This window comes from Chaetomium globosum, genomic scaffold (genome assembly GCF_000143365.1).
Source record: "Chaetomium globosum CBS 148.51 scaffold_4 genomic scaffold, whole genome shotgun sequence".
NCBI lineage: Eukaryota > Fungi > Ascomycota > Sordariomycetes > Sordariales > Chaetomiaceae > Chaetomium > Chaetomium globosum.
Window position 1 is genome coordinate 765165 of NT_165979.1, and position 27695 is coordinate 792859.

Consider the following 27695-nt stretch of genomic DNA (forward strand, 5'->3'; position numbering starts at 1 on the left):
ATTTTGGCGAGCAAGGAAGGGAACTGCCACCGGAAGATTCGCCCTTGAACTTGGGCAATTTTTGTGTTGAGTAGAACCACACCACCGTTATAAGGTACCCCTGTCCCCCTCCAAACCGGGTCTCGGCTTCAGGGTTCAATCCAATCACCGCCCACCGCAAGTGCCACCGCCCATCCTGGTCCATTCCTTTCCTGCCCTCACTCGACGCCCGCAACTCCCCTCTCCCTCTATCTGAACACTCCAAACCCAACTCTCTCCCTTGGGCAGGTTTCTCATTTTACGACCTCACTTCACTTCCACTTCATGCCACTGGCTTCTTCCACAAGACGTCGCCTGTACCGTCATTTTTCGCAGAAATATCATACTTCTGCCCGTGGCTCTGTCCCCGTTTGCTGCTGATTTCTCCCACCAGTGCGACTGGTATGCACCCCCTCCCCCTCCCCCGCCCATTCGATGCCCTCGATCAGTCCGCGGATGAGTCGACTGACATTTCGCAGGGAAGAAGCGCAGGTTCTCAAGATACCCCATCCCTATACATAATAATGTATCCCAACAACGGCAGCGGCACAGGCCCGCAGACGGGTGCCGTCACGCCCCGGTCGTCGGCCTCACTGCGTCCCCTCACTCTCTCCCACGGTTCTCTCGAGACATCCTTTTTAATACCTACCGGCATCCACTTTCATGCTTCCCGGTTGAAGGAGGGCTTCGTCGCAACTCTACCGGCACCCACCGATGAGCTAGCCCAAGATGACGAACCTTCGTCGGTGGCCGAGCTCGTGGCCCGGTACATGGGTTATGTTGCGCATGAGGTTGCTGAGGGCGAGGACGACGTACAAGGGTCGGGCGAGGAAGTGCTTAAACTTATTCTCAACGAGTTCGAGCGGGCATTCCTTCGCGGCAACGATGTCCATGCCCTGGTGGCAACGCTCCCTGGCATTGACGCGAAGAAGTTGGAGGTCATTCGCAGCTACTTCGCTGCTCGTTCGGCGTCGAATCGCGCAATGAAGACGCACGAATCGGCCTTGTTTCGGGCAGCCGATGAAGAAGATGCGAAGCTCTACAATATTTTTGGCGGCCAGGGCAACATCGAGGAGTATTTCGAAGAACTCCGCGAGTTATACCTTACCTACCCATCTTTTATCGGGGAGCTGGTAGCGTCATCAGCCGAACTTCTTCAGACCCTATCCAGCCACCCGAGCGCGGAAAAGCTCTACGCTAAAGGTTTAGATGTAATGGGTTGGCTTCACAGCCCGGATGCGACACCAGACGTTGACTATTTGGTGTCGGCCCCGGTCAGCTTCCCCCTGATCGGTCTCGTGCAGCTCGCCCATTATCAGATCACCTGCAAGGTCCTCGGCCTCCACCCCGGCATTCTGCGAGAGAGAATCAGCGGGACCACGGGACATTCCCAGGGCATTGTGCTGGCCGCTATCACGGCGGCCGCGGACTCGTGGGAGTCGTTCGAGGAGATTGCCAACTCTGCCTTGACCATCCTTTTCTGGATTGGTGCCCGCAGCCAGCAGACTTTCCCCATTACTTCTCTGAGCCCATCCATGCTTCAGGACTCTATCGACAACGGGGAGGGCACCCCCACTCCCATGCTGAGCATCCGCGACCTTCCTCAGGCCGAAGTCCAGAAGCACATCAACCAGACGAACCAGTACCTTCCTGATGACCAGCACATCTCGATTTCGCTCATCAACAGCCCGCGAAACCTGGTCATCGCTGGCCCGCCGAGGTCGTTGTGCGGCCTCAACGCCCAGCTCCGAAAAGTCAAGGCTGCCACTGGTCTGGACCAGACTCGGATCCCCCACACTGAACGCAAGGTTCGCTTTGTGAACCGGTTCCTCCCCATCACTGCCCCCTTCCACAGCAAGTATCTCGCCAAGGCAACCGCGCTGGTCGCCGAGGACTTGAAGGATGTCGAAATTGATGTCAAGCGTCTGGGCATCCCCGTCTACGACACGAACACTGGCAAAGATATCCGCGAGGAGGTGACTGGAAATATTGTGCCTGCGTTGGTTCGCATGATCACAAGCGACCCGGTCCACTGGGAGAAGGCCACCGTTTTCCCCGGAGCCACACACATCTTGGACTTCGGTCCGGGAGGCATCTCGGGTCTCGGTGTGCTGACGAGCAGAAACAAGGACGGCACCGGCGTGCGTGTCATTCTAGCTGGGACGGTAAATGGAACCGTGACCGAGGTCGGCTACAAGTCGGAGCTCTTCGACCGCGACGAGGAGCATGCCGTCAAGTACGCGGTTGACTGGGTGAAGGAATACGGTCCCAAGCTCGTCAAGACGTCGAGCGGCCAGACGTATGTCGACACTAAGATGAGCAGGCTGCTCGGTCTGCCGCCACTCCTAGTTGCCGGCATGACCCCAGCCACTGTACCCTGGGACTTCGTGGCTGCCGCCATGAACGCTGGCTACCAAATTGAGCTGGCAGGCGGCGGATATTACAACGCCAAGACAATGACAGCAGCCATCTCCAAGATTGAGAAGGCGATCCCTCCTGGCCGTGGAATCAGCATCAACCTCATCTATGTCAATCCCCGTGCCATGGGGTGGCAGATCCCGCTTCTTGGGAGACTCCGCTCGGAGGGCGTGCCAATTGAGGGTCTGACCATTGGTGCCGGCGTCCCGTCTATTGAGGTTGCTCAAGAATACATCGAAACACTGGGTCTAAAGCACATTTCCTTCAAACCTGGCTCGAGCGAGGCCATCCAGGCTGTAATCAACATCGCCAAGGCCAACCCGACGTTCCCCGTCATCCTCCAATGGACCGGTGGCAGAGGTGGTGGCCACCACTCGTTCGAAGACTTCCACTCACCCATTCTTGCCATGTACGGCCGCATCCGTCGTCACGAGAACATCATCCTCGTTGCTGGCAGTGGCTTTGGCGGCGCCGACGACACATATCCCTACCTGACCGGTGCGTGGTCCACCCAGTACGGGTACCCTCCGATGCCTTATGACGGCTGCTTGTTTGGCAGCCGCATGATGGTCGCCAAAGAGGCCCACACCAGCAGGGCCGCCAAGCAAGCCATTGTGGACGCTCCCGGCCTTGACGATGGCGAGTGGGAGAAGACCTACAAGGGCGCTGCCGGTGGAGTCATCACCGTGCGGTCTGAAATGGGTGAGCCCATCCACAAGCTCGCCACGCGTGGTGTGCTCTTCTGGGCCGAAATGGACCAAAAGATTTTCAGCCTACCCAAGGAGAAGCGGGTTCCCGAGCTGAAGAAGAATCGCGACCACATCATCCGGAAGCTCAATGCCGACTTCCAGAAAGTCTGGTTCGGGCAGAACAAGGAAGGCCAGGCTGTGGATCTGGAGGACATGACGTACGGCGAGGTCGTCCGCCGTATGGTAGAGCTTCTGTACGTAAAGGACGAAGCTCGATGGATCGACCCGTCTTTCCAGAAGCTCACGGTCGACTTCATACACCGCGTGGAGGAGCGGTTCACCACCGCCTCCGGACAATTCTCCGCTCTCCAACACCCCAAGGACCTAGACGAGCCCTGTTCTGCCATCGAGCGCATTCTGTCGCATTACCCTGAAGCGGAGACTCAGATCATCAACGCCCAAGATGTGCAACACTTCCTGCTGCTCTGTCAGCGACGTGGCCAAAAGCCGGTGACGTTTGTGCCCGCGCTAGATGAGAACTTTGAGTTCTTCTTCAAGAAAGACTCGCTGTGGCAGTCGGAGGACCTTGGCGCCGTCATTGGCAAAGATGTCGGCAGAACTTGCATTCTCCAGGGACCCATGGCCGCAAAGCACTCGACCAAGGTGGATGAGCCCATCAAAGAGATTCTCGACGGTATCCATCACGGCCACATCGAGGGTCTGACTCGGGACCTGTACGGCAATGATGCCTCCAAGATCCCTACCGTCGAGTACTTCGGCGGCAAGCTCATCGAGGCAGAGATCCCCTTGGATGTCGAGGGCCTCACCGTCTCCGTGGATGCCCACAAGAACACCTACCGATTGTCCTCTTCTCCTTCGACTCAGTTGCCGTCGCTTGAGGAGTGGATCTCACTTCTCGCCGGCTCGAGTCAGAACTGGCGCTATGCCCTCCTCCAATCCGATGTCATCGTCCAGGGCCAAAAGTACCAGACCAACCCGATTAAGCAGATCTTCGCGCCGACTCGGGGTCTCTTCGTCGAGATTCTCCACCCCAACGACCCTGCCCAGACGGTCATTGTGGTCAAGGAACAGCCGCGCCACAATCGGTATGTGGACGTGATCGAGGTCAAGCTGGTGGGCAAGAACGAGATCGCCGTCAGCATGATCAAGGATACCACCGCCCTTGGGAAACCTGTCGCCCTCCCGTTGCGTTTCATCTACCGCCCGGAGGCCGGCTATGCGCCCATTCACGAAGTCATGGACGGCCGCAATGATCGCATCAAGGAGTTCTACTGGCGTGCGTGGTTCGGTGACGAGGAGCTTGATCTCAATGCTTCTGTGACCAGCCAGTTTGATGGCGGCAAGACTACCATTACCAGCGAGGCCATCAACGAGTTCGTCCACGCCGTGGGCAACACTGGCGAAGCCTTCGTCGATCGCCCGGAAAAGACCATGTATGCACCCATGGACTTTGCTATCGTGGTGGGCTGGAAGGCCATCACGAAGCCGATTTTCCCGCGCACCATTGACGGCGACCTCCTCAAGCTCGTCCACCTCTCCAACCAATTCCGCATGATGCCCGGAGCTGAACCACTGAAGAAGGGTGATGAGGTCTCTACTACGGCCCAGATCAATGCTGTCATCAACCAAGACTCGGGGAAGATGGTCGAAGTCTGCGGCACCATCACTCGCGACGGCAAGGCGGTCATGGAAGTTACGTCGCAGTTCCTTTACCGCGGTGTCTACACAGACTTCGAGAACACGTTCCAACGCAAGTTCGAAACGCCCATGCAAGTCCACCTGGAGACTACCAAGGACGTTGCCGTCCTTCGCTCCAAGTCCTGGTTTACTTTTGATGAAGATGCCACGCCAGAGATCGATTTGCTCGGCCAGACTCTGATCTTCCGACTTCAGAGTTTGGTCCGGTTCAAGGACAAGGCCGTCTTCAGCCATGTTGAGACACGCGGTCAAGTCCTCGTCGAGCTGCCAACCAAGGAGATTATCCAGGTTGCTAGTGTGGATTACGAGGCCGACAATGCACACGGTAACCCGGTTGTGGATTACCTGGAACGTCATGGGTCGTCAATTGAACAGCCTGTGAACTTCGAGAATCCAATTCCCCTCGGTGGAAAAACTCGGTTGCAGATTCGGGCACCGGCATCAAACGAGACGTACGCCCGTGTCTCGGGTGATTACAACCCCATCCACGTCTCTCGCGTCTTCGCCGCGTACGCCAACCTTCCCGGCACCATTACCCACGGCATGTACTCCAGCGCCGCTATCCGCAGCCTAGTAGAGACGTGGGCGGCGGAGAACAAGAACGGCCGAGTGCGGAGTTTCTCTGCTTCGCTCACAGGCATGGTCCTCCCCAACGACGACATCGACGTCAAGCTGCAACATGTCGGTATGGTTGCTGGTAGGAAGATCATCAAGGTCGAGGCTGTGAACAAGGAGACGGAGGACAAAGTGCTTCTCGGCGAGGCAGAAATCGAGCAGCCCGTCACTGCTTACGTCTTCACCGGCCAAGGCTCCCAGGAGCAAGGGATGGGAATGGACCTCTACGATAGTAGCCCCGTCGCCAAGGAGGTCTGGGACCGTGCTGACAAGTACCTCATGGATACTTATGGTAAGTACCTTCTGTTCCCGCCACTCATTCTTGTACTGACACGCATGATAAGGTTTCGCCATTACCAACATTGTCCGCAACAACCCCAAGGAGCTGACCATCCACTTCGGCGGCCCGCGCGGCAAGGCCATTCGCCAGAACTACATGGCCATGACCTTCGAGACAGTGGCAGGTGATGGCTCGATCAAGTCGGAGCGCATCTTCAAGGGAATCGACGAGAAGACCCAGTCCTACACTTACCGCTCCCCCACTGGCCTGCTTTCGGCCACTCAATTCACCCAGCCCGCCTTGACGCTGATGGAGAAGGCCAGTTTCGAGGACATGAAGGCCAAGGGGCTTGTCCCCCGTGATAGCACATTCGCTGGTCACTCTCTTGGCGAGTACTCGGCTCTGGCAGCCCTTGCTGATGTCATGCCGATTGAGTCGTTGGTGTCGGTCGTCTTCTACCGTGGCTTGACAATGCAGGTTGCCGTCGAGCGTGACGCATCGGGCCGGTCCAACTACAGCATGTGCGCGGTCAACCCTAGCCGTATCAACAAGACGTTCAACGAGGAAGCCCTGCGGTTCGTGGTGAACAACGTTTCTGAGACCACTGGCTGGCTTCTTGAGATTGTCAACTTCAACATCGCCAACATGCAGTACGTCTGCGCCGGCGACCTCCGGGCTCTCGACACCTTGACTGGTGTTACCAACTACCTCAAGGCCATGAAGATCGACATCGAACAAATGCGCAAGGAAATCCAGCCGGAAATGGTCAGGGAAAAGCTCGTCGAGATCATCAAGGCGTGTGCCCAGGAGACCGAGGCCAAGCCGACGCCCCTGGAGCTACAGCGCGGCTTCGCCACCATTCCCCTCAAGGGCATCGACGTGCCGTTCCATTCGACCTTCCTTCGCTCCGGTGTCAAGCCTTTCCGAAGCTTCTTGCTCAAGAAGATCAACAAGACAACGATCGACCCGGCCAAGCTGATTGGAAAATACATCCCCAACGTGACGGCCAGGCCGTTTGCGATTACTAAAGAGTACTTCGAAGACGTCTACCGCCTCACCAACTCTCCCAAGATCGGTCATGTCTTGGCCAATTGGGAGAAGTATCAGGACGACAACAGCGCGCTGACCGCGGCCATGACGAACGGGGCTGGCGATGCGAACGGGGTCAACGGGGATAACGGGAGTCTGTAAAGGTGAATGACGATGTTTGGCACTTGGGACAGGGGTGGCAGCTTGATTTTCAGAGCATGAGAGCGATATGCTCGGTTTACGAGAAACTTTTAATGTGTGTGTGAATGATGTGGTGTTTGGGCGCCTGACACGGGCTTTTTTTTTACCTTAGACAATAGATCTGTTTGGGAGCTACGCCTATTCTCTCTCTATACCATTGTAAGTGAGGGGTCTTGTGTGTTCCTGTACACTCAGCCCGTCGGTACGCCTCCTCGGTCCCGGAGTTGGGCTGAGGCTTAAGCTGTGCGAGGGAACATGAGTGATTGTGTGTCTTCCGAAGTGATTGCTCTCCAATTCTCACAAACATTTCTCTTTGCCGAGAAACTCTGTTGCTAGGTAACTAGCGATCTCATCAGCCTGCATGTGGGAATGACTCCCCTGGCCAAATTCCGTTGCCGCCAACCGGATTCTCCCTAAGCCCATCAACCGTGGACACACAAAGGCTACATATACATAGCACATAAAAGCCTGATAACGCAATGACAGCAGGTAGACTCGAATTTACCGGCTTATCTTACAATCTGGGATTGCCCTTCATGTTTCTTGGGGTACAATGGTGAACGGGAACCCTGCTGTGGGACACGATGGTATCACATCTGGTGCTGCTGCTGCTGCTGCTTCCCCCGCATTCGGCGTAACAACCCTTCGGATGAGTATCCCAGGTTGCCTCCCCCGAATGGTAAGTAGCACGGGCCATTGTAGTGCATGCGTGCGTACCGTAGCGTGTCGTACGGTCTCGGGGGTCGTGGAGGTGGTGTCGCTTGGGGAGGAAGGTGTTCGGGACTGGCACGGATTGGGAACTGATATGGTTCAAGTTGGTTGGTTTCTTTTCTTTTCTTTTCATAGCCATTGGTATAAAACAAAGCTAGGTATGATAATGATTTGACAAAAGAGATTGTTTGTAAGTCTGCTATGTCGTGCCATGTCATCCATCCCACTCTCCTAGTTCGAAGGAAGGGCGGATGAGTATGAGCGAGAGAGAGGAGCGAGCGCGGTGGGTGCGATGCTCTGCGTAACTACATTATCCAATACACGTTCGTCCCGTCGTGGTAGAACTGCGTTCCTTCATCCAAATACCGTTCCCGTCAAGGCCACACTCCGAGGTAAATGCTGTGATGGCGCAGCACAAATGTCCGTCCTGTTCCGGCCTGATGATAATCCGTTGACAAACTGAGAGATGAAACCGAACCAAGGAAAAGCAACCCAAAAAAAAAAAAAAAAAAAAAAAAAAGACAAACTCAACTCCTCATCACACCGTCCCATGCAACCACCCAATGCTCCTATCTGACCGGACCAACCAAGCCAACCCCTAATCAAGTGCTAGTTATCCATGATATTCTTTTGTCGAAGTCTGTAAATCACAACGCCGTGCCCAGATGCCGTTAGACGAATAAGGAAAATGAAGATGAAAAGTGGAGACCAAAAAAAAGCAAAAAAAAAAGGCCAAAGTCACTTTTAATACAAGGATATCGAGCTTTGTGCGCGTATCGCTCCAAGGTGGTGAACAGAGTAAGGCAAAAATGAAAAACGGCGGGACAATGGGCAAAGAAGGACAAGGGTATCCTCGTCAACCCAACCACCTTCGGCCGAGGTGACATGACATCTTCCGAAGGTGTGGGTCTCCGGTCGGGCAGCAACACGTGGCGCCGATCCAAGGGAACTGTCGGTGAAGCCCCGACGTCATTGCCTCTGCCGAATGCCGGGGGTATCGGAGCGGTGGGAATTGATGCGGGCTTTATTGCGCCGCGGCGGGATTCGCGTGCCGGAGTGGGCTGGAGGGGGGCGAGGGGCGCTGGTGGTCGTTCGAGTTCCGGCGGCCGAAGACGTGCTGCATGATGGCCTTGGGGCGGACAGCATCGAAGTTGACCGACTTGAAGGTCGACGGCATCGGGATGCGGTGAGCCTTCTTAGTCTGCCACCGCTCTTTGATGCAGTCGTCGACAAGCGTCATGAGTCCGGTTGCCATGATCACACTAAATAGGAGGTTAGCTTAGGGTACCCAAAGGCGGAAAAAAATTGGTCTGCTTACTCAGCAACATCCGTGACAGCATCGACGATTGCTTCGTCGGCGATCCACATGAAACAAGGGGGAACCCATCCGCCGGCACTGTCGTCGGCGACAACCTGGGTCGGCGACCTTGTCTCGGGAACGATGTGTGCGACCGGCGCGCCGGCATTCCCGTCTCGCACCAGGTGGAACGACACCAGACCCAGCTGCTTGTCGACAGAGCGCTTCCAGCTATACCGGTGACCCCACCACTCGAACTCGTAGCGCTTGTTGCCCTTGCCTCCGCGGCGGTTGACATCGACGCGGGCATAGTTACTGAATTCGAGCTTGATGGTGTTGGTCGGCACCGGTCGCTGGGCCTTGCCCTTGCCCAGTCGGCTGTCGAGCGATAGGCGAGACTGGTTGCTCCCGTCGTGGAACAAGTCTTCATCGCCCTCGCTGGTCGAGTAGCCCGTGCTGGGGCGGCTCGGCGACGTCATGGCCGATTTGGCGCGGCGCAAGACCGGCTTCCCCCCACCGAGCGTCTTGAGGGCGGTCGACATGGTCCGCTTCAGCGTTGGCTTCCCGTCCGCCGTCTTGGGCCTCGCTGCGGCAGGCTCGGTGAACTTGCGCTTTGAGTTGCAGACCTCCCGACCAGAATCCCGCGAATACCTCCGCAGTGAGAACTCCCGCTTCCCCAAGTCGTACATGCGCAAGTGGAAGAGCTGGATCGCGGTCCTCCTCCGTCCCGTCACCACCGTGTCGATGCGCAAGTTCATGTTTCCGTCCGAAGTAAACTCGTCATGTCGAATGGTAAGGCGGTTAAGCGAGGGGAAGAGCTTGGCGAAGTCCTGGGGGGTCGATGCGCGGACGTTGGGCTCGACGACCTCGCGGCGGTAGATGGGCAACGGTGGGATGGCGCCGCACTCATAGTCGGCAACCTCGTCGGCGAACATAGCTTCCACATCTTCGCTAGAGGCCGTGGTCGAGGCATAGGTTTCGACCGACGAGCGCGGGTAGAGCGAGGTGGCGGGGCTGACATCGTCGCGCGAGTCGTAGACGTTCTGGCGGTACTTGGTGCCGGCATAAGCTCCGGTGTCTGTCGATGACGGCGAGTCCTTCAGGTCTGAGGGGCATGGTGAAGAGTAAAGCGAGGTGGGTGCTGTGGAGTGTGATGTGTACGAGTCGTTACTCCTCCGGCTGCGCGAGTCATGGCTGGAGGAGGATTGACTTGAAGGTTGTCTCCTAGGATATGAAGCTGCCATCTTGGGCTATGTGTGTGAGGGTTTGCTGCTTTGGGGGCAGTTGTAGGGTTTCCGTAGGTTACTGTGGGGAGAAAGGGTTCCCGATCTGAGTGGGAGGATGATGGGGCGCCCTGATGGTGTTTATAGAGAGAGTGTGTGTCAAATGCGTTCAAGCCGGGGTCTGCGGGGGGGGGGTGACGTGGGGTTTGAGTGGCAGGCCAGTGAGATCCCAAGAGTGTTCAGCGATTGGCGACTGGGGAGAGAGGTCCGGCATGGGGTGCCGAGCACTGCGAGGTCGTGTCAGGGCTGCCGTGCAAGGCTTGTGCGTTGTCGAGGTCGCAGGTGTCGGGTTGGAGTCGGGCATTAAACGCGGGGAGTTTGCTGGCGTCTGGCGTCGTGACAAGTGAGCGTCCCCAGAATGTGTGAACAGGTGGGATGCAGTGGCAGGGTCGATGACCAAGACTGTTGTGTTTCTTGGCTGGCAATTGACAGGTCGCAGGAGCCAAGTGGTCCATCCGCGGATGCAACAACAACGGTTGGGGGGTGATAGTTTCGCTGATTGTCCACGCGGGATCTGGTGTTTGAAGGGTTCAGCCGTTCAATTCAAGACAATAACCCGGTACAGAAGTACACAAGTACATCCATCATACCACACCGTACCTACACGCCACCGCGATCGAGCCGCTCCCGTCCCCCGCAAGTCTCGGGCATGGCGTTGACCCCATCGAATGCGCCGTGGGACGAGACCCTTGAAAAGGGAGGGGTTGATTCAATGGGACCGGCCATTCACGCCTCGAGTGACAGTTGCGCGCGCTTTTTCAGTGGACAGCGCAGAATCGCAAAGGTTTCCGAGACCGCCCGGTCTCAGCCATTCGTTAAAAATTCGGGCCAGGCAACGCAGTTATGATTGGTCGGTGGTCCCATCGCTTCGCCTGATTGGGAAATCGTAGGGTGGTTGGCTTTTTTTTTGTTCCAGTCGCTCCTGTCAAAAGTCACTCCACCCGTGGGGGGCGAAGGGCAGCCAAAACTAACAATGGGGGAACATGCCATTTCAGATTGTGTGGGTTGCCACACTTGCGGCTGGGGCTTTGTGGTGAGCCCACCAAAAATTATTAACATCCTACTGGCACCTTCCGCGGCCGGGCTGTTCTTGATTTCCGGCGTGGGTGGGTTCTTCCGTTCTCGGCACGGAGCGCCCGTTGATGGGCATCTGACACCTGCTGAAAGAACATGTGAGGTGGCGCTGGCCGTTGGAAAATCTCTTCTGTGTTTGTTTGTCAGGGCCGCCATCGAGCCACCGTGACTCGGATCTTCCGCCAACACCTGAACATTAGCTTAGTCCTCGCATTGAACAACACGCGACAGCGACGGTGGCTTGTCTCGGTGTCGCCAAATCAACATTCTATTCTTAACAAAAAGTAACCATACCTCGGCCCCCGGCAAAACTGCCGCGGCCGCTCGGGTTCTCGGTTTTGAGTGTTTTTGGAATGTCGTGGGTAGCGCTGTCACCACCATGTCATCTACCGGCGCCGACGAGTTCCTCGACGTCGCTGACCACGCATAGCTCAGTCGCCGGCCGAGTCTTGGGACATCCCCCCGAGTCACTGAAAGTGCTTTCTCGGGCCACAGAAAATGCAGGGCGTCCGCAGGCCATCCCTGCTTACCGCAGTGCAGACACAGTACGTGGCAATCCGGTCAGCGGTATGGGCCGTCAATTCGAAAATCCTCTTTCCACTTGCTGCGTCCATGCCCAGATGCCCAACGCGACCCACAAGCATTCCTCCCCTGAGGCTGCTCGCGCTTAGCGAGATCATTGGTCGCAAACAGATCGTGGGGAAGGCTGGCCAGGTGCAGCTCTCTTGTCCAATCGACATCGATCTTGATCGAGCCCCCGTTGAACCATTCCAACCTCCTAACCCTTGACGCTTCCTAGCGCTTGTTGCGATTCGGGGAAGCGCAAACTCGAGCAAGGGACCGAAACGCGTGGCCAAAGTCAACGGCCGTCAAGGCAAGTTCTCCTTGTTGCTGGCGGGTTCCCCTACCCAGGTTGCAAGGATACACTTGTGAAGGTCTCGCCTTGCCTCGCGACGGCAGATTCTGCCCAAGCCCAACCTCGAGCCGATTTCGCTCAGAGGACTCCTCGGCCCAATCGAAATTCGCATCTAGTCGAAAGTTTGGCCCTTGGCACAGATTGCGGGTTTCCCAGATTGAGAAGACGAGCTGTTCGCTACTGCAACCATTCCTGCGCAGCCATGCAATGTTGACTTGTGTCAAGCGCTCATTCGCTGACAGTTCGGACTACAACCTCATCCCAGCACTCCAGCACGTGTCCAGCTTTTCTCACCATTCACCCGGGACAGTTGTCTTGAGCTCCTGGGGGGCTATTGACAAGGACTCCGTGGCTTGTTGGTTTTGCTCTGGCACTTAGCCACCACGGTGAGGCATCCAGATATACGGGGCAAGCTCCGTCGGCTTGGGCGTCGAAACTTCATGCCTCAAAACCGACCTCCCCCGTGTCAAGCTTCCGACCACCAGCTATCGAATTAAGGGGGCGATCTCTTTTTTTTGTAACCCGGCAGGCTGATCCCCTCCGCCCTCGGTTGATAAGCGGTTGTCAAGACCCGAACCTTGCGTCCTCATCCGCGGTCGCTCAGGTGACCCTCTTGTCCGAAGCTCGTGAACCCGCCCCTCGCTCGTGACGGGTTGGAGACCACTCCGGATCGGAGGTCGGGTCGTGTTCCAACAGCCAGCCGGGTCATCCCCATCGGCGTCAAAGAGCTGGTGCCCCTGATGTTGATTGCGTCCGGTTCTTGATCTGCAGTCCATCCAGCCAGCTTCTGCAACTCACCAGGGCGTTTAGGAAGACGTCGGGGCTTGATCAGGTTTGGGCCCGGTGGCGATGAGATACGTTTCTCTACGGCTCCTTTGACCCACACGGCCTTATCATGGCACTCAGTAATACAACATCGCTCTACCCACCGATATGCAGGTTTTGCCCGGACCAGCGAAATAAAGAGCCCTTGGCCTATTGCGAGCAACACCACCAAAAACAAGGGATCTGCGGTTAAAAAAAAACCCGGCTCTCGACGGCCTGGCATCTCGGATACACGAGATGGCAAGAAACACTATTGTGTTGATCTCGCTGTGGTTGAGAACACTAGTAGCTTGGTGGTTGAAAGGGCACCATCCGTAAAACGCGCTTCTCCACTTCACAAGAGTCAACCTCTCCCTAGAGGATGAGGTGGTTTCCACCCCTCAGCGCCTCACTTGTCCTAGACGGATGCTCTCACCTATCACCAGTAAGGCGGATCTAGACTGGACGAAGCAACGAGTTTGCTGCCGGAGAGCGCGCCTATCGAGGGTGGCCTTTCTTAGGGCAGGAGAAGTAAAGTCGTTCGGGGCATCCGACTGCTACATGGCGTAGCAATATCCATGAATTGGCAACCCCTGATTCGAAAGTTGGTGGTCTCTTTTGTCTAGCCACAGCCACTGCCACCCACTACTTTCCCTTTTTTGACGAAGCGCGGGGGAGATGCATGACATCAAGACCTCGCGTGCCTCAGCTCGGTCGTTGTCTCGGTCGACTGGTAGCAGACGGCTAGGCCCAGCCTCCACGCGGGTCGGCCGTTGAGCACAACCTCCGCAGCCGTCTCTCTGATGAACGACCAAACGGATCTGCTGCATGCGCGACTTCTCCTATTGGGCCCCGAAGTTTCATCGACGGGTAGTGCTTGAAGACGATTGGCCTTGTGTTGCGTGACTCGTAGACAAGAAAGCCCATTGTTGGCTCAGAACTGACCCCCATCATTTGTCTAACATGCAGCCTGGGCCAGTCAGCCCCGTGAATCGAAGGCGATCAGTCAATAGCCCCCGATGAGGGATGAGAGAGACATGCACGCCGCAGACAAAGTATCCGCGCAACGGGGCCATCAGATATCAATGTGGGAGAGGGTTCTAGGGACTTGTTGTGACCTTCCGCCCCCCCGGGGGAGGTTGGATGGCAAGGGTTGGACATCAAGGTGCCAGATCATCGAATGTTTCTCCTCTCTCTGACACCCGAAACGCATCGTTCAAGGCCAAAAACAGTTGATGGCCACGTAGACCGGAAAAACTATGGAAGCTATTTATGCAACTTCAACGCTATTCGGGCCTTGTGCTGTCCTCAGCACTGCCATGTCACATGGCAACCCAAGAGAATCCACGCTCATCGGCACAAGAACCCACGGGCAGACAACAACGATGCATCCACGCTACGGGTCAATTTCAGGGGCTATGCCAACGCCGACTTGCCGCAAAGGCGGGAGCTAAACCTAGATCGAGCCAAAAAGACAACATCTAGATCCCCGCAAGTACAGCGAAGGGAAGCAAGCTCGGCTCTTATTGCACTCAATTGTCTCACTTATCGTGCTACCAATGGCGCCTATCACCCCGCGATCCGTCCCCGGCCCCCATTGAGGCCGCGTCAACCGGGATGTCGAACCCGTGCACGCGGGAGGGAGGAGGAGGAGACGGGGGTAGTGAAGCAACCAACCTACTCGCTCGCAGATCAACAACCGCCTCGAGCGCATACTATATCAGGTTCATGTCATTTCATGTCTCTAGGCCTGCGCATGCCGGGCTGATACCGCCTTTGGGGGGAAAGGGGGAGGAGGCCACCGGTATGTGGTATGTACAAACTGTATTGTATGGATGTGCGAATATGTACACGTCGAGCGCGGGCAGTGCATACACACATAATACATGCCTACGAGATGGGGTAATGGTGCTTGCATACAGCCGCAGCAGCTCACCATCCCGCGGCCGCTGCGCCGTGATTTTCCCTCCTCTCGCTCCTGGCTCTGTCCTATCCCGTCAGGGATATCATCCACGTGCGTGGGGTTTCCTTTTCCAGACTGTAGATCTGGGTATTGGGGTTTGTTGCTCTGGTGATAGAGTCGTCAGCTCTGTCCTGGTTTAAATCCCTCGTTGGTGGCAGTGATGGAGGTGATGGCGGGTGGTCATCTACCGGAAGCGGGGATTAGGTAAGGGCTTGTTTGGTAACTAAGGAGCAAGTGTATCTATGTATGTATGTATGTGCACATATGCATGTAGGAATGCAGTGTTGCATCTGTAATTCTCCCTGCAGATGTTGGGCTGCATGTATGCGGGACGGGCATCCATGCAGGAGACCCTGTCTGCCCAAACTTGCAGCTTGCATTGCTGGCCCTGTCCCACTCTTCCAGTGCCGCTGTTTTGACTCATAATGAGGCTCGAGCTTGAAGAGCGGTGATGGGCTGTTTGGTGAATGTAGGGGATGGAAAAACGGTGTCAGATATTTCAGTGTGTTTTAGGAGATACCTTAGATTGAGGATAGCATTTGGTTTGGATTGACATGGTCATATGATACATTCATCAAGAGGCTTTGGAATAGGAGTAATCCCTATGGAGTTTATTTGCTGGCCAAAGGCACCAGAAAGCCATGTTGTGACCAATATGGCCCCGTCATACGGCACTCACTCAACCCACGTAAAACACCAAAACCAACGAACTGCCGCGGGATTATAGGAAACGAGAAGATGAACTGCTGCACCAATACCAAGAACGCCTTCTATAGCTCAGAAAATGACATCTAAAACTCCAATTTCGTACCGTGATCGTTGGGACTGATTGTTCTTTTTAACATCTCCTTGTAAGAAACCCCTGAATCTATTGGAAACATGGAGAGTAGGGAGTAACCGTCGGGCACGACGAGAGAAGAATATTGAACCGAAGTTTCCTTCTCAAAAAAGGCCGACATCTCCCCAATTCCAATAGGTACCTTAGTAAGCAACACCACTCATGATGACTACAACAGCCGATCGGATTAAACACCAAGGAACCACAAGGTAATGCAAACAACTAACTAGTAAATAAAACAAGCCCTGTTGTCGAGCGCGGTCGGTGTATGTATGGTCAAAAGAAAACCCTTGACTCAACTGCGGATGTCTGCTCTGCACTGCTCTGCTCTTCACTGCTCATGTTTCGGTCTGCTGACGAAAAGACTCCAGCCAACCCAACCCAACTCAACCCTGTCACACACACACACACACACACACACACACACACTACCGCCCAAACTAAACTTCAAGGGTACCCCTCGCCAACCCCCATCGCAATCCTAACTAACACACCAACCATGTCCCCCGCGACCCCAAGTCCCCTCATATCCCTCATCTGCAACCCCATCAGGGCCTCCTAGTTCCCAGCTCCGCCGCCAGCACCAGCGCCACCGCCAGCACCACCGGCGCCCGACTCCCAACCGATCCAGCTCCGGGGCATGACACGCCAGATCTTGACCTCGCCGGAGCGAAGGTCGTCGAGCTTGAAGGACTCGACCTTGACCTTCTTGCTCTCGCGGCCCTGCTCCCAGGCGCGCACCTTCTTCTTGGTGCCGTCCCACTCCGAGACGACGGCGACGTGGTCTGGCTTGCCGACCTCCATCGAGTACTTGGCGTGCATCGCGCCGTGCTTGCCCTGGAACTTGGCGTTGCGGATGCTGACAATGTCGCCGGGCCGGATCTCGTCGTTCTGCGTCGTGCTCGCGTTGGCCAGGTTGCTGTAGACGAGGGCCCCGTACGCGCGCGTGCCGACGGGGAGGAGGGCGTCCTTGAAAGGGCGGAGGAGCTCGTAGATGAGCGCCTGTGGGGTGCCGTCGCCAATGACGGTGTCCTTCTTGGAGGCGACAGCCTCGCCGATGGCGCGGCCGAAACGGTCGTAGCTTTGTTCAAGCTGATCTTGGCGCAGGGCACGCGGAGGCGGTTCATGGCGCTGTTCGAGTTGGACGTCGGAGGGGTCTTGCGGGTTGAAGCGGACAGTGATGACGGACTGGGAGTAGTCTTGAAATAGAACGTAGATGTCACGAGTAATGATGGTCTTGCCGCCTTTGTGTGGGTCGGCAGAGCTCGACTCTTCGGACTCGAAGAAGATATCTTTACGTCCATGGAGCTGAGGAGGAAGACCGTTCTGTTGCAGCCACCAGGCCGACTGGCTGGCTAGGTCGATGTCATTAGCAACGAAGCCTGATTCCATCGACGGGCGCGTAACATCCACAGACCGGCGGCTAACTCCGGGGCGTGGGAGGTCGACTGACTGCCGTGCCGGTGCCCGACCGGAAGGCGGAGGAGGGGGTGGAGACCTTGGGGTCTGACCGTATGGTGCCTCCTGAGTAAACATTTCCTCTTGCTGCCTCGTGTACGGAGAGGGCGATGGCATCGGGTACGAGGGTATTGTTGGGGGAGCCTGCGAGGATGAGGTGTAGTTGTAGGGGTCGTAATCATCGTCATACCGAGGCGTCTCCTTGGCCAGGTGGGGGAGGCGGCGGAGCCATTCTAGGCATATCCACCGATTTTCGGGTCTCCGGGGGAGGTTGGCTCGGGATAGGGGGTGGGCCTGCTCTCGGGGGCGATGCGGTGGGAATGGGAGGGGGAGGAGCTGCCGTCGTTGGGGACTTTGGGGAGATGACATCCTCAAAGCTCGACTCACGCTGGTGCGCTTTGAGCGCATCCTTGTGAGGAACCGAGGACGCGATGTCCGTATCATAGTCGCCCTCATACTCGGTGATCTCCTCGTCCTCGCCATCGTCGCTATTCCTACGCCCGGCGGGGATTGGCGGCGGAGGCCTGGAATCGCCAGTCGAGACTCGCCGGAGCGGCGGGGCAGCTGAAGGAGGTGGGGGGGGTGGTCTTGACTGAACAGGCGGGAGGGCTGGGGGGGATCCCGGAACCGGCGGTGGCGGCCTGCTGCTCCGTTTGCTGGTCTCACGGGGAGGGGTTTGCTCAATATAGGATGCGCGACTGTCCACTGACGGGCGTGGTGATGTTGGAATTGGCGGCGGCGCGCCGGCGGCTGCGGGTGGAGGCGGAGGCGGAGCTCTGGTAACCTGGTTCGCGTCACCGCTTAGAGCATCAGACTCGGGGTTAGGTCGCTCCGAGAGTTCGTCATCCGATTGCGATCCTTCACTAGGCGATTTGACTGCCGAGGTAGCTGGAGGCGGCGGCGGCGGACGTGCTTTACGAGATTAACAATAATATTCCATGGCTCAAAACGCTGGGCACGATGATACTCACAGTCCGCAGGTACAGGAGGCGGAGCCGGTCGTCCACCAGGAACAGGAGGAGGGGCTCCTTGTTCCGTAGGCGGCACTGCGACGGTCAGTATTGTGGCCCAAGTGGGCTTCTAACGCAACTTACCTGGCGGAGCAGCCTCCTGATGCGGAGTTCGGAGATCCGATTCCTCCTCTTCTTCGTCCTCCGACTCGGGCTGTTTTGGGTCCGTAGGGATAGGAGGCCGCATCAGCCCGGGGAGGGGGACTGGGGGGGCTACCCGCGTCGCCGGCGAAACGGGCTCCTCGGCCTCTTCCACCGGCTTTTCGGGGGCAGCCTTCTTCTTCTTTGGAAGCACCGGAGCAGGAGCGCCGAACAAGGGCATGGCCATGCCAGGCATCCCCATGCCGCCAGACATCTTGGCCATCCTCGCGCGCAGCTCTTCTCGGCGGCGAACTTCGGGATCCACATCATCCTCCTCCTCTGCTTCGTTCTCTTCGTCTTCGTCCTCTTCGTCCTCTTCCTCTTCCCGATTATTATCTTCCTGCTTAGATACTGTAGCCACGTGTTTGGGTCGGCCATCACTGTCCTCCTTTTCGGTGAGGTCCTCCTGGCCCTCAGTTGTCTCGCCGGCCCCGGACATATCCGCCTCGTTCCCGTCACGAGGTTCGGCTCCCTTGGAGGACCTACGCCTGGGAGCATGTGTCATGCGCGGCGGGGGCGCCTCGTCGGTGGAGGTCCTCCCCGTCTCCTCGACCCGCTCAACAACTTCACCTTCGACTGTGTCCTGACTATCGAGACGCTTCTTGGGTGGCCGCTTGGGTTTCTCCTTCTTGGCCGCGGCCTCGGCATGCCGGGCGGCTGTCTCCATCTGTTGTTTCTGCAGCAAGGCCAGCCGCTCCTTCAAGCTCATGGGCTTAGGCTGATCCTCGGCAGCGTCACCCTCATTTGAGGATCCCGTGGGGACGAGACCCGCCCTACCAGCATTTTCGAGTACCTCGGCTTCTTGTTCTTTTACCTCCGGGTCTTCATCTCTGCGGTAGAGCTTGGCGACAGGAGCCTGGGACACCTGTGGAACGTAGGCATTTCTGCTAGGCGGGGGCGCAACGAATGGCTTCTTGATGAAGCCGCCAGTTCCTCCAGAGCTCAGACTGCTAGGCTTGAATGGGGTGATCGGCGGGGCGGCAGCTTTGTTGAACGCCGCAATGCGATCTTTAAACGAGTTGCTGCTCGGCTTCTCCGTCACGGGAGGAGGGCCACCCGGCTTGGAAAACGAGGGGGCGCGCTTTGGGGAAGGCGGTGAGTTTGCAGCCGGGACCTCGGCGGGCTGTGGGGCGGGCGGCGCAGGAGCGGGGGCGGGAGCAACAGCTCGCACCGGCTGCACCGGCTTGGGTGCCGAAGGCGCTGCAATGGGCGCCGGAGCCGGCGGGGATGCAGAGAAGGCCTGGGGTGGCGATACGGGAGCTACTGGCTCTGGTCTTTCCTCGGGTTCCGGCGCCGCTTGTTTCGGAGAATCGGGAGCGGGGAGGGTGGGCGCCGGAGCGGGCGGGGCAGCAGGCTCGGGGGCGGGCGCTGGAGCAGCCTCGGGCTCACGCTTGGGGCGCGATCTCGTCGGGCGGGGCGGGGCGGTAGGCTCGTATTTCTCGACGAAGTTCCGAGGGAAGATACCCTCGCGCGTATTTCCGGAGTCGTCAACATACTCCCCACCGTACCAGTCATCATCCTCTTCATCGGTGACGGTGATGATTTGCCCGGCATTGAAACCTAGATCGTCCTCGTGCCCAGAGACATAGTCATACAGGGCTTTGACCTTGAACGACATGATGACGCGGCTCGCGACCAGCAGTGGTGGCAGATGGCGGGAGTGGATGCAAGGTGGAAGGAAGGGAAGCTGAGGTGGTGGCGGGGTTTTGGAGAGCTCGAGCTTCCAAACCAAAATCCCTACCGTACTAATTGATCGCCGCACAAAGCACACGATGGTTGCTAAGGCGGCACAAGAAAACGCGCAACAAAAGTTGGCGAGTGTAAACAAAGCTCCTGCGCGATAACGGGCCTGACAGGAGTTGTGGGCAGGAGAGGATGCGGAAGGGCTCAAAATCTCAAACGGGTTGATGGAGATCTGGCTGTGACCCAAGGGCGGTCCTGGTGGGTAGCCTTGGCTGACGGGCAGGCAGGCTCGGGGCTGCTTGGAACGTGAGTTTGGGGGCGGCGGAGGGGTTCCCAGCTTAACTACAGTTAAACAGTGGGCGAAGCCGGGGCCAAGACTTCGACGGCACTGAGAGTTTGAGTGTGGGTGGGCACGGTGGGTGACTTGCCGACTTTTACAAGGACCACCTCCATACTTCAAGAGGGGCGACGTCAGCGCATGAACCACTGCGATCACTCTGCTGGCTTCCAACCACCTTCGTCAGAGCCTACGTGTGTCGTGTCGCAGTGTTCCAGATATCGCCAGGCAGCAATTCACCCGGAGCCTCAGGAGGTGGCTTGGGCATTCGCTGTTGCAGGTCTTCTGGAGTGTTGCTTGGTTGCGGGGGAGAACAGCCCCTCCTCAAATGCCATTCAGTGGAGCCAGCATCCAAAGCATCGACCAATCATGGCGCCGATGCGGCAGCAAGGATCAGGCACTGAGGTCATCACTGGCAGTCAGCCTCCAGGCACGATCTCGTGTCACGGGCACCTCGACAACAATCTCCCACAAAAAAGTCACCTAGCTGAGGAATCGACATTACCATCAATCACTCACACCAAAATGGCAACACCATCCACCATGAAATCTCAAACGACTCTTGCATCAAGACCAAAGCTCAAGGGCATTCTCAAACAGTCGACCGTCTACCCGTCGACGCCACCCGGTGAAGAAGAAGCAGCAGCAGAAATAGAAACAGCAGAACTCACACGCGCCGAGATCCTCGCGCGCAATGAAAACGCCGCACGCGTACGCCTGCTCCAAAAGCTCCGCGACACGCAACTCAAGCCACCAGTCCCCTTCTCCACCTTCGAAACCCTCTGCGAACTCCCGCATTCCACCACCCACTCCGCGTCCGCGCCCTCCGCAGCGGACACCGACACCTTCCTGACGCTCCTCACCGACTTCCAACCCTCCGAATACATGGACCTGATCGAGGAGCGCAACTGCCTGGGCAAGTGCGGGTACACGCTGTGCGGGCGGCCGCGGCGGGCGCTGGATGGGTCCTTCCGCATCGGGCACGGCATCGCGCGTACCGAGGACCTCAACAAATGGTGCTCGGACGCGTGCGCGCGCCGCGGCCTGTATCTCAAAGTCCAGCTCGAAAACCCCAGTTACGTGCGCGACGAGCGCCCCGGCGGCGGCGGCATGGTGGTCAAGCTGGAGCTGCGGGAGGAGGGTAAGGGTGCTGGTGATAAGGGGAAGGGGCTGGCAGGGCGGCCGGGGGCGAGGAATTTGGCCCCACGCGGTAAGGAGGAAGACCGTATTGAGCTGGCGGAGATCATGGCGAAGCTCGAGCTCAGCCGGCAAATGAGTGACCCGAAGGAAGATGCGGCGTTGCTCGCTGGTGAACGGGGCGATGCAATCAAGGGTTTGCTTGTCGGGGTAACAAGGGTGGATGTCAACATCAACGACACGGCTGTTATTGAACCGGTGCAGCCTCCTTCCAGTGAACTAAAAGGCACCGAGTATATGATCGAGGGTTACATGCCCAAGATATTTAGGGGCAAAGACACTGGATCCGCTACAACGCTGGCTAAGAAAAACAGCAGCGAAGCTACTAAGAAGGCAGCGGATGGTACCAGCCGCGCTGAAAGCGACGGTGATGATGACGCTGACGATGACGATGACTTCTTCACCGTCCGGTTCTAAGAGTCGATAGTTTTTACGTTGGATGGCGTTTGACGGAAAACGGTTAACGGAGTTGGTCATAGTGATGATTTGGGGGTTGAGCATAAATGGGTCATTTAAGGGAGGAGCATAGCATCAGGTGCGCATCGTCGCCTTAAAATCGTGCCTGGGCACAATCATTTGATCTCACCTTGCAGGCTCGACATTTGGCAGCCGAACCACAGATAATCACTGACAAATTCAGCCGGCAGCAGCACAGCCCGAGTTTCAGCACGCACCACAGCCTTAAGGAACTTAAGATTGGCAATCAAGCGTCATCCCCGGAATTACCCTAGGGAATCGGCGACACCTTTTGTGGGCAACAGATCTCTGTATTAGTCGAGAATCTATTCCTTCTTTCTCATGACCTCCCAGATAGACGCCGTGTAGCCATGCCCATGTATTGCCATAACCCGCAGCCGTATCCTTTTGTGTGTCGTGAGATTGTCGTGTTTCCCCAGAAAAAGCCAGCCAATATGTTGCAAAAAACACGTTTAGTCGCGACGAGGCGGACGGTCGCCAAACCGCCTGCCGCCGCGCTCGACGACGGGGTTCTGGGTAACGGGGGTGACGTTGACGGGGATGGAGTCGAACTGCAGAGCGAGCAAGTCAGCAAAACCTCTCTCCAGTCCATTCAAACCAAAAAAGGGTAAGACGAAAAACGTACGCCAAGGTGCTTGAGCAGGTCCTTGGTCTCGGCGTCAACCTCGAGCTGGCCAGCCTCGGAGAAGTCGAGGGCGGAAACCTCGGGGACGTATTGATCCTTGCGCTCACGCTCCTCTTCCTGGAGCTTGAAGGAGATACCGCGGACGGGGCCACGCTGAATGCGCTTCATCAAGTGGGTTGTGTAGCCGGCAATCTAGAAAAACATCTAGGGTCAATTTCGAGCCCATAATCGAGCCTCGACGGGGAACCGATTAAACACACCTTGTTGCGCAGCCTCTTGGAGGCGATGATGGCAATCTCATCGCACACCCGCTTGTTGGTCTCGAAGTCGAGCGTCAGCTTGGGGTAGTACCGCTCAATGATGACCTTGGCGGACTTCTTGACAGTCTTGGTACGAACGCGACCCATCTTGACGGCTTGGTTAGTTGCTGGCTGTTTTGCTGAGCTGGAGTTTCGGGACGACGAGGTTTCGGGAAGATCGCGGGCTGCGGTCCAAGCCGACTTTTTGGCGGACACAATTGTGGGGTGGTGCGTTAGGGCATGCCAAGGATTGCGGATATGACTCGTGGCTGGTGTGGCTCACGGCTCGTGGCGCCAGAGTGGGGCTTCTCATCCAAGGGGTCTATTCCAGGGCAGGCATAGAATGTCGTAGGGGTTATTCTACAGGTGGTTTATTGTTACAAGATTCAGGCTACAGTCATATCTGCATTGCCTCCCGGCTGCTCTTTCCGGCATCCAGCTCCGCCTCGCTCTTGCACTCAACCCCAAGCACGACCATCGGCTGCTCCGAGCATACTACTCGCTCAGTCCGTAGTCCCGGGCACTCGACATCGCAGTAGGTGAGTCGGGCGCCCTATATCTCCGCCTCAGGTCATTGGCCGTCTCGCGTCTGGTCATCTCATCCTCCGCCCGCTCTGCACCAAGGCAAACGGCGTTGCCAAGCAACTCCTGCGCAACGAGGGTGGCCTCCACCGAGGCGTCGTTGACCGACAGGACCACGCAACCGACCGAGTCCACCGCCGCCCTCGTGGGCTGCACCCACACCTTGGCGCCACCCTCAACGCTGGGGTCGATCTTGTCGAAGACGGCGGCCGGGTTATTCCGCTGATTAAAGCGCGTGTCACCCAACGCGGTGTTGACGATCAAACCGGCCACACCAATCCTGGCCCCCGTGGCTTGCGCTTGGCGCCGCGGTTTTAGAATTCTGCCTACCACCGGCGTGATGTATTTCTGGGGTCCGTAGATCGGGTGGTTTTCCATGTACATGGACGTACGCAGGTACGATAGACCGGCCGAGGGATGCGTAACCGGGGGACCACGCTCAGCATACGGGGTTTTCACCTCGCTGAACTGAAGCGCCCTGACCTTCTCCTTGGGAAGGCCCGTCTGACTGACGTCGGGAGGCATGAGCGGTGCTAGGTCGAGGAACTGGCCGACCATGTCGTACAACGCCTGGTTGTTGTGCCGCAACTTGCGAAGGTAGTCGATAAGCTCGTCCTCTGTCACCGTGCTTGAGTCCACCATAGGGGGTTGCTCCTGCCCCTTATCCAAGGCCTCCTTCGCTATCGCCACATGGCGCTCGCTGGCGATCTTCTTCTTCAGAAACTGGCGGAACGCAGGTCGCTTGGGTCGAACTTCCTTCGCCAACCACTTGTTGAACTCGCCCTGCGTCATGCCAGCTAACCAGGGGCCGGTAAACTTCCACCGCATGTCCACGAGTTCAGCTCGCTTGTCGGGGTCGATATCCGTAGCATCGAGCGCTTCCTCGAACGCGGACATCTGTGGTAGGTTCATAGTAGTTGTGCTCTCTGGGCGGTCCCCGCCGGCTGGCCGGCGTGCCGTAACAGGGATTCCAAGCTCCTGGAACTTTCGTAGTGTGATGCCGTGGTCGGTGGCCGAGCTGTAGTCCGTGATCTGCTCGATCGTGTCGATAGCTTTAACGCGCAGCATCGGGTTGGACGACTTGGTCGTCGACTTGAGGGGCAACGGCCGCTTGAGACCCCAATCTCCCAATTTCCTCGAGGAGCTAAGGGTCGTGATGACCTGGTGAGTCGGGAAGGCGACTGTCGCCGTGGTAGAGCTAAAAAAGCTGCCCGCAGCGCCCTCGATGGGTGGTGGAGGGATTGGGTCTGCCATCGCAAACATGCGCGAAGTCCGGAGAAGCGCGCCTCCGGGGGACACGCTCCTGGCCGCCATTGTGAGTCTAGATCGGCCTGAACCGTGTGTTGTCGGTGTCGACGTCGGAGCTCGCGGTCGGAAACGGAGCAAAATTTCGGGGCTTGGTTGGATTGCCGGCTTTTGACGAATGACCGCCAAGCGCATAGTTAGTACCCTAACCCTGTATCTAAACACCCGTACGAGCAACATCCTAGCGTACACAATAACCAAGCAAGCTAGCCGTGGGGCGACGAGCTAAATTCAATGGATATTGATTGATTCAATAACTATCTCAAGTAGAAGAGCAAAAATGTCTATGTTTCTAGCAAGTCAACGCCGACTCCTTTCAGGGCATTAACAGCCCATAGCGGGTAACTACTTCGATCTGGGTATAAGTTCCCGAAGAACTCTTTCACAAATGCCGGATATCTGTCTTCCATAACCGCTTCTCTCGCACCTCTCATTAGATTTAATTGGTACCACACGTTGTGCAACGTTAGCAGATGCGCCGCGACCGTCTCCTTAGCCGCGTTGTGGTGCACAAATGCCCTTGTGATCCCCATGGCCCCTTCTTCCTCGATGGGCCGGCAGCACGGGCACCCGCAGCCCTCTTCAATGGGTCCAAAGTCTGCCGCGTACGTCTCTCTCTTCATGTTGAGCACGCCATGCTTGGTAATGGCGTTGCCGAACCGTGCCGTCCGCGTCGGCCAAACGCAGTCAAACATGTCGGCCCCGAGCGCGACGCTGACAACCAAATCCTCTGGATATCCAATTCCCATCACATACCGCGGTTTTAGATCCGGCAGCATCTCGGTGCAAGTAGAAACGACTTTGCAGAAATCGTCCTTCGCCTCGCCGCCGCTCAGTCCGCCGATAGCAATCCCGGGCGTGTCCCTCGCCAGCATCTCGCGACAACATTCGCGGCGCATATCGAGGTCCAGGCCACCCTGAATAATGCAAAATAGGTTCTGTGTGTCTGGCTTCTTGTGCGCGGCGATACATCGATCCAGCCAACGCACGCTCCGCTCCATGGCCTCGCGCATGCGCGCCTTGTCGGGCGAGGTGGTCACGAGCACGTCGTCGAGCTGCATCATGATGTCGGAGCCGATCGAGTTCTGCAGGCTCATTGAGTGCTCCGGGGTAAGCAGCATCGGGCTGCCGTCGTGGGGCGAGAGGAAGCGAACGCCTTCCTCGGTGATGTTGGCGAGCTTCAGCAAGGAGACCATTTGGAAACTGGGCTGGGTGGTTAGTTAGTCAGGAACGAGGACCAGAGTCCAAAAAGGGGACCATACCCGCCGCTATCTGTGAGGATGTTGCGGTTCCATCCTTGCAGTTTGTGGGCGCCCCCGACTGCGTCAAGGACCTCTTGACCGGGTTTGAGGCCGAGGTGGTAGGTGTTGTTGAGGCAGAGTCGGCATCCGGTGGCCTCGAGTTGTTCGGGAGTGAGGCCCTTTAGCGACGCCTGGGTGGCTACGGGCATAAATATGGGGAGGTTGACAGTGCCATGAGGGAGGGTGAGGATCGACGCGCGGGCGCGTGTGACCTGCATTCAACATGCGTTAGCCCAATGGCTCGCTCCTCTTCGAGATTCACCAACACGATGGAACTAGGGTTTCACTCACCGAACACTGAGCTGTCAGCTCAAACGTGAGCGCAGGCGAGGTGTACGTCCTGTTTGAAGCCATTCTTCGTGCAGTTGCCCACATTCTCCGCCCCGCCCTTCTGCCAGTCCTTGCTGGTTCCAGTTCACATCGGTCGGGCAGGAGTGGTTCGGCCGCCAAGCCCCGAAATTCTTCAACGCGGATCGCGGGGTCTCCTCCGAAAAGCCCCACCAAGGGGCCGAGCCCCACTCAGTCGCCCTCTGCCTCAGACCAGTCTAGAACGTTTTGGGCTCAGGGTGACCTCATCCATGTGACGGAAAGGGCGACAACGACGAGTTCGACTTGCGGTAATACTGAACGAACGAATGGAGGCATTACGAGACACCTCCATCAGGAAACAGAGCAACGAGTGGGCACTTTTGCCGTGGTATAATATCAGATTCATAGCCTCGCCCAAAAGAGGTAGAGACGAAGAAGTTTTCTGGCAATCCAGTCCCGGCAGAATCATCTGAATTTGCTTGTTTGTTTGTACCGGTCAGCAACGCATAGGCCACCATGACTTTTCCTCAAAAATCATACGATTCTCGGGATACTCCTCTTTGATACGTTCGGTTAGCTGCTTGCAACGCAAACCACTGGAAAACCGGACCTAAAATCTGAGGCCGAGTGAATTCTTGTGACCAATGTGGGCAGGCATCTTGACACCTAAATCATTTCCTCGAGAAGCTACCAAGTGGAAGCGTTGGCTGGCAAGTTCCTGTCAAAGTCCTCGCCCTCGCCAAGGGAGATCTGGGCGTCTTCTCTGGGTTCCCGGCTCATCAACCCTGCGCTTGCCGTCCTTGGCAATGAATCCGCAGCAAATGCCATCAATGCTAACTCAGTTGAAGCCTGAAATCAGCCCATAACCTCGGTAATGGGTCCCACTCAACACTTTAAGCGGCAAGCTCAAGCTTTTCTTCCACGTTGCCCATGATTGCGGCATTGGCATGGTTAATTTCCTCTGCGGTGTTTATTTTTGTTCTTGTCCATCCTTGACTTAGCAACTTATAATACCAGGGAATCTCTCCCCTTGCCGACGTCACGATCTTGGCATTCACTTCACTTACATGTAAGAGAGGGAGCCACACCTAAACAGAACAATCAATCCCCAGCCTG

The 27695-nt window shown here is 57.0% G+C and overlaps 8 protein-coding genes across 8 annotated transcripts; 3 read left to right on the forward strand and 5 right to left on the reverse strand.

The window, feature by feature from the left end:
- Positions 1 to 542: 542 nt before the first annotated feature.
- On the forward strand, positions 543 to 6930 carry CHGG_03952 (uncharacterized protein; the record flags this gene model as incomplete). The annotated part of the gene is made up of 2 exons (XM_001223165.1): positions 543 to 5751; positions 5804 to 6930. The coding sequence occupies 2 exons, from the start codon at positions 543 to 545 to the stop codon at positions 6928 to 6930; spliced, it is 6336 nt and encodes a 2111-aa protein (XP_001223166.1).
- A 592-nt stretch (positions 6931 to 7522) lies between these two features.
- On the forward strand, positions 7523 to 8143 carry CHGG_03953 (uncharacterized protein; the record flags this gene model as incomplete). Its single annotated transcript, XM_001223166.1, has 2 exons — positions 7523 to 7648; positions 7916 to 8143. 2 exons carry the CDS (start codon positions 7523 to 7525, stop codon positions 8141 to 8143), a joined length of 354 nt encoding a protein of 117 aa, XP_001223167.1.
- A 561-nt stretch (positions 8144 to 8704) lies between these two features.
- CHGG_03954 (uncharacterized protein) lies at positions 8705 to 10221 on the reverse strand (the record flags this gene model as incomplete). The annotated part of the gene is made up of 2 exons (XM_001223167.1): positions 8705 to 8942; positions 8999 to 10221. 2 exons carry the CDS (start codon positions 10219 to 10221, stop codon positions 8705 to 8707), a joined length of 1461 nt encoding a protein of 486 aa, XP_001223168.1.
- Positions 10222 to 16413: 6192 nt separating this feature from the next.
- CHGG_03955 (uncharacterized protein) lies at positions 16414 to 20082 on the reverse strand (the record flags this gene model as incomplete). Its single annotated transcript, XM_001223168.1, has 4 exons — positions 16414 to 17181; positions 17504 to 18225; positions 18285 to 18338; positions 18408 to 20082. 4 exons carry the CDS (start codon positions 20080 to 20082, stop codon positions 16414 to 16416), a joined length of 3219 nt encoding a protein of 1072 aa, XP_001223169.1.
- Positions 20083 to 21009: 927 nt separating this feature from the next.
- CHGG_03956 (uncharacterized protein) lies at positions 21010 to 22098 on the forward strand (the record flags this gene model as incomplete). The annotated part of the gene is made up of 1 exon (XM_001223169.1): positions 21010 to 22098. The coding sequence occupies one exon, from the start codon at positions 21010 to 21012 to the stop codon at positions 22096 to 22098; it is 1089 nt and encodes a 362-aa protein (XP_001223170.1).
- A 512-nt stretch (positions 22099 to 22610) lies between these two features.
- CHGG_03957 (40S ribosomal protein S17) lies at positions 22611 to 23190 on the reverse strand (the record flags this gene model as incomplete). The annotated part of the gene is made up of 3 exons (XM_001223170.1): positions 22611 to 22709; positions 22784 to 22975; positions 23044 to 23190. The coding sequence occupies 3 exons, from the start codon at positions 23188 to 23190 to the stop codon at positions 22611 to 22613; spliced, it is 438 nt and encodes a 145-aa protein (XP_001223171.1).
- Positions 23191 to 23577: 387 nt separating this feature from the next.
- Positions 23578 to 24978, reverse strand: CHGG_03958 (uncharacterized protein; the record flags this gene model as incomplete). Its single annotated transcript, XM_001223171.1, has 2 exons — positions 23578 to 23957; positions 24057 to 24978. The coding sequence occupies 2 exons, from the start codon at positions 24976 to 24978 to the stop codon at positions 23578 to 23580; spliced, it is 1302 nt and encodes a 433-aa protein (XP_001223172.1).
- A 275-nt stretch (positions 24979 to 25253) lies between these two features.
- On the reverse strand, positions 25254 to 26915 carry CHGG_03959 (uncharacterized protein; the record flags this gene model as incomplete). Its single annotated transcript, XM_001223172.1, has 3 exons — positions 25254 to 26172; positions 26232 to 26482; positions 26904 to 26915. The coding sequence occupies 3 exons, from the start codon at positions 26913 to 26915 to the stop codon at positions 25254 to 25256; spliced, it is 1182 nt and encodes a 393-aa protein (XP_001223173.1).
- Positions 26916 to 27695: the final 780 nt, after the last annotated feature.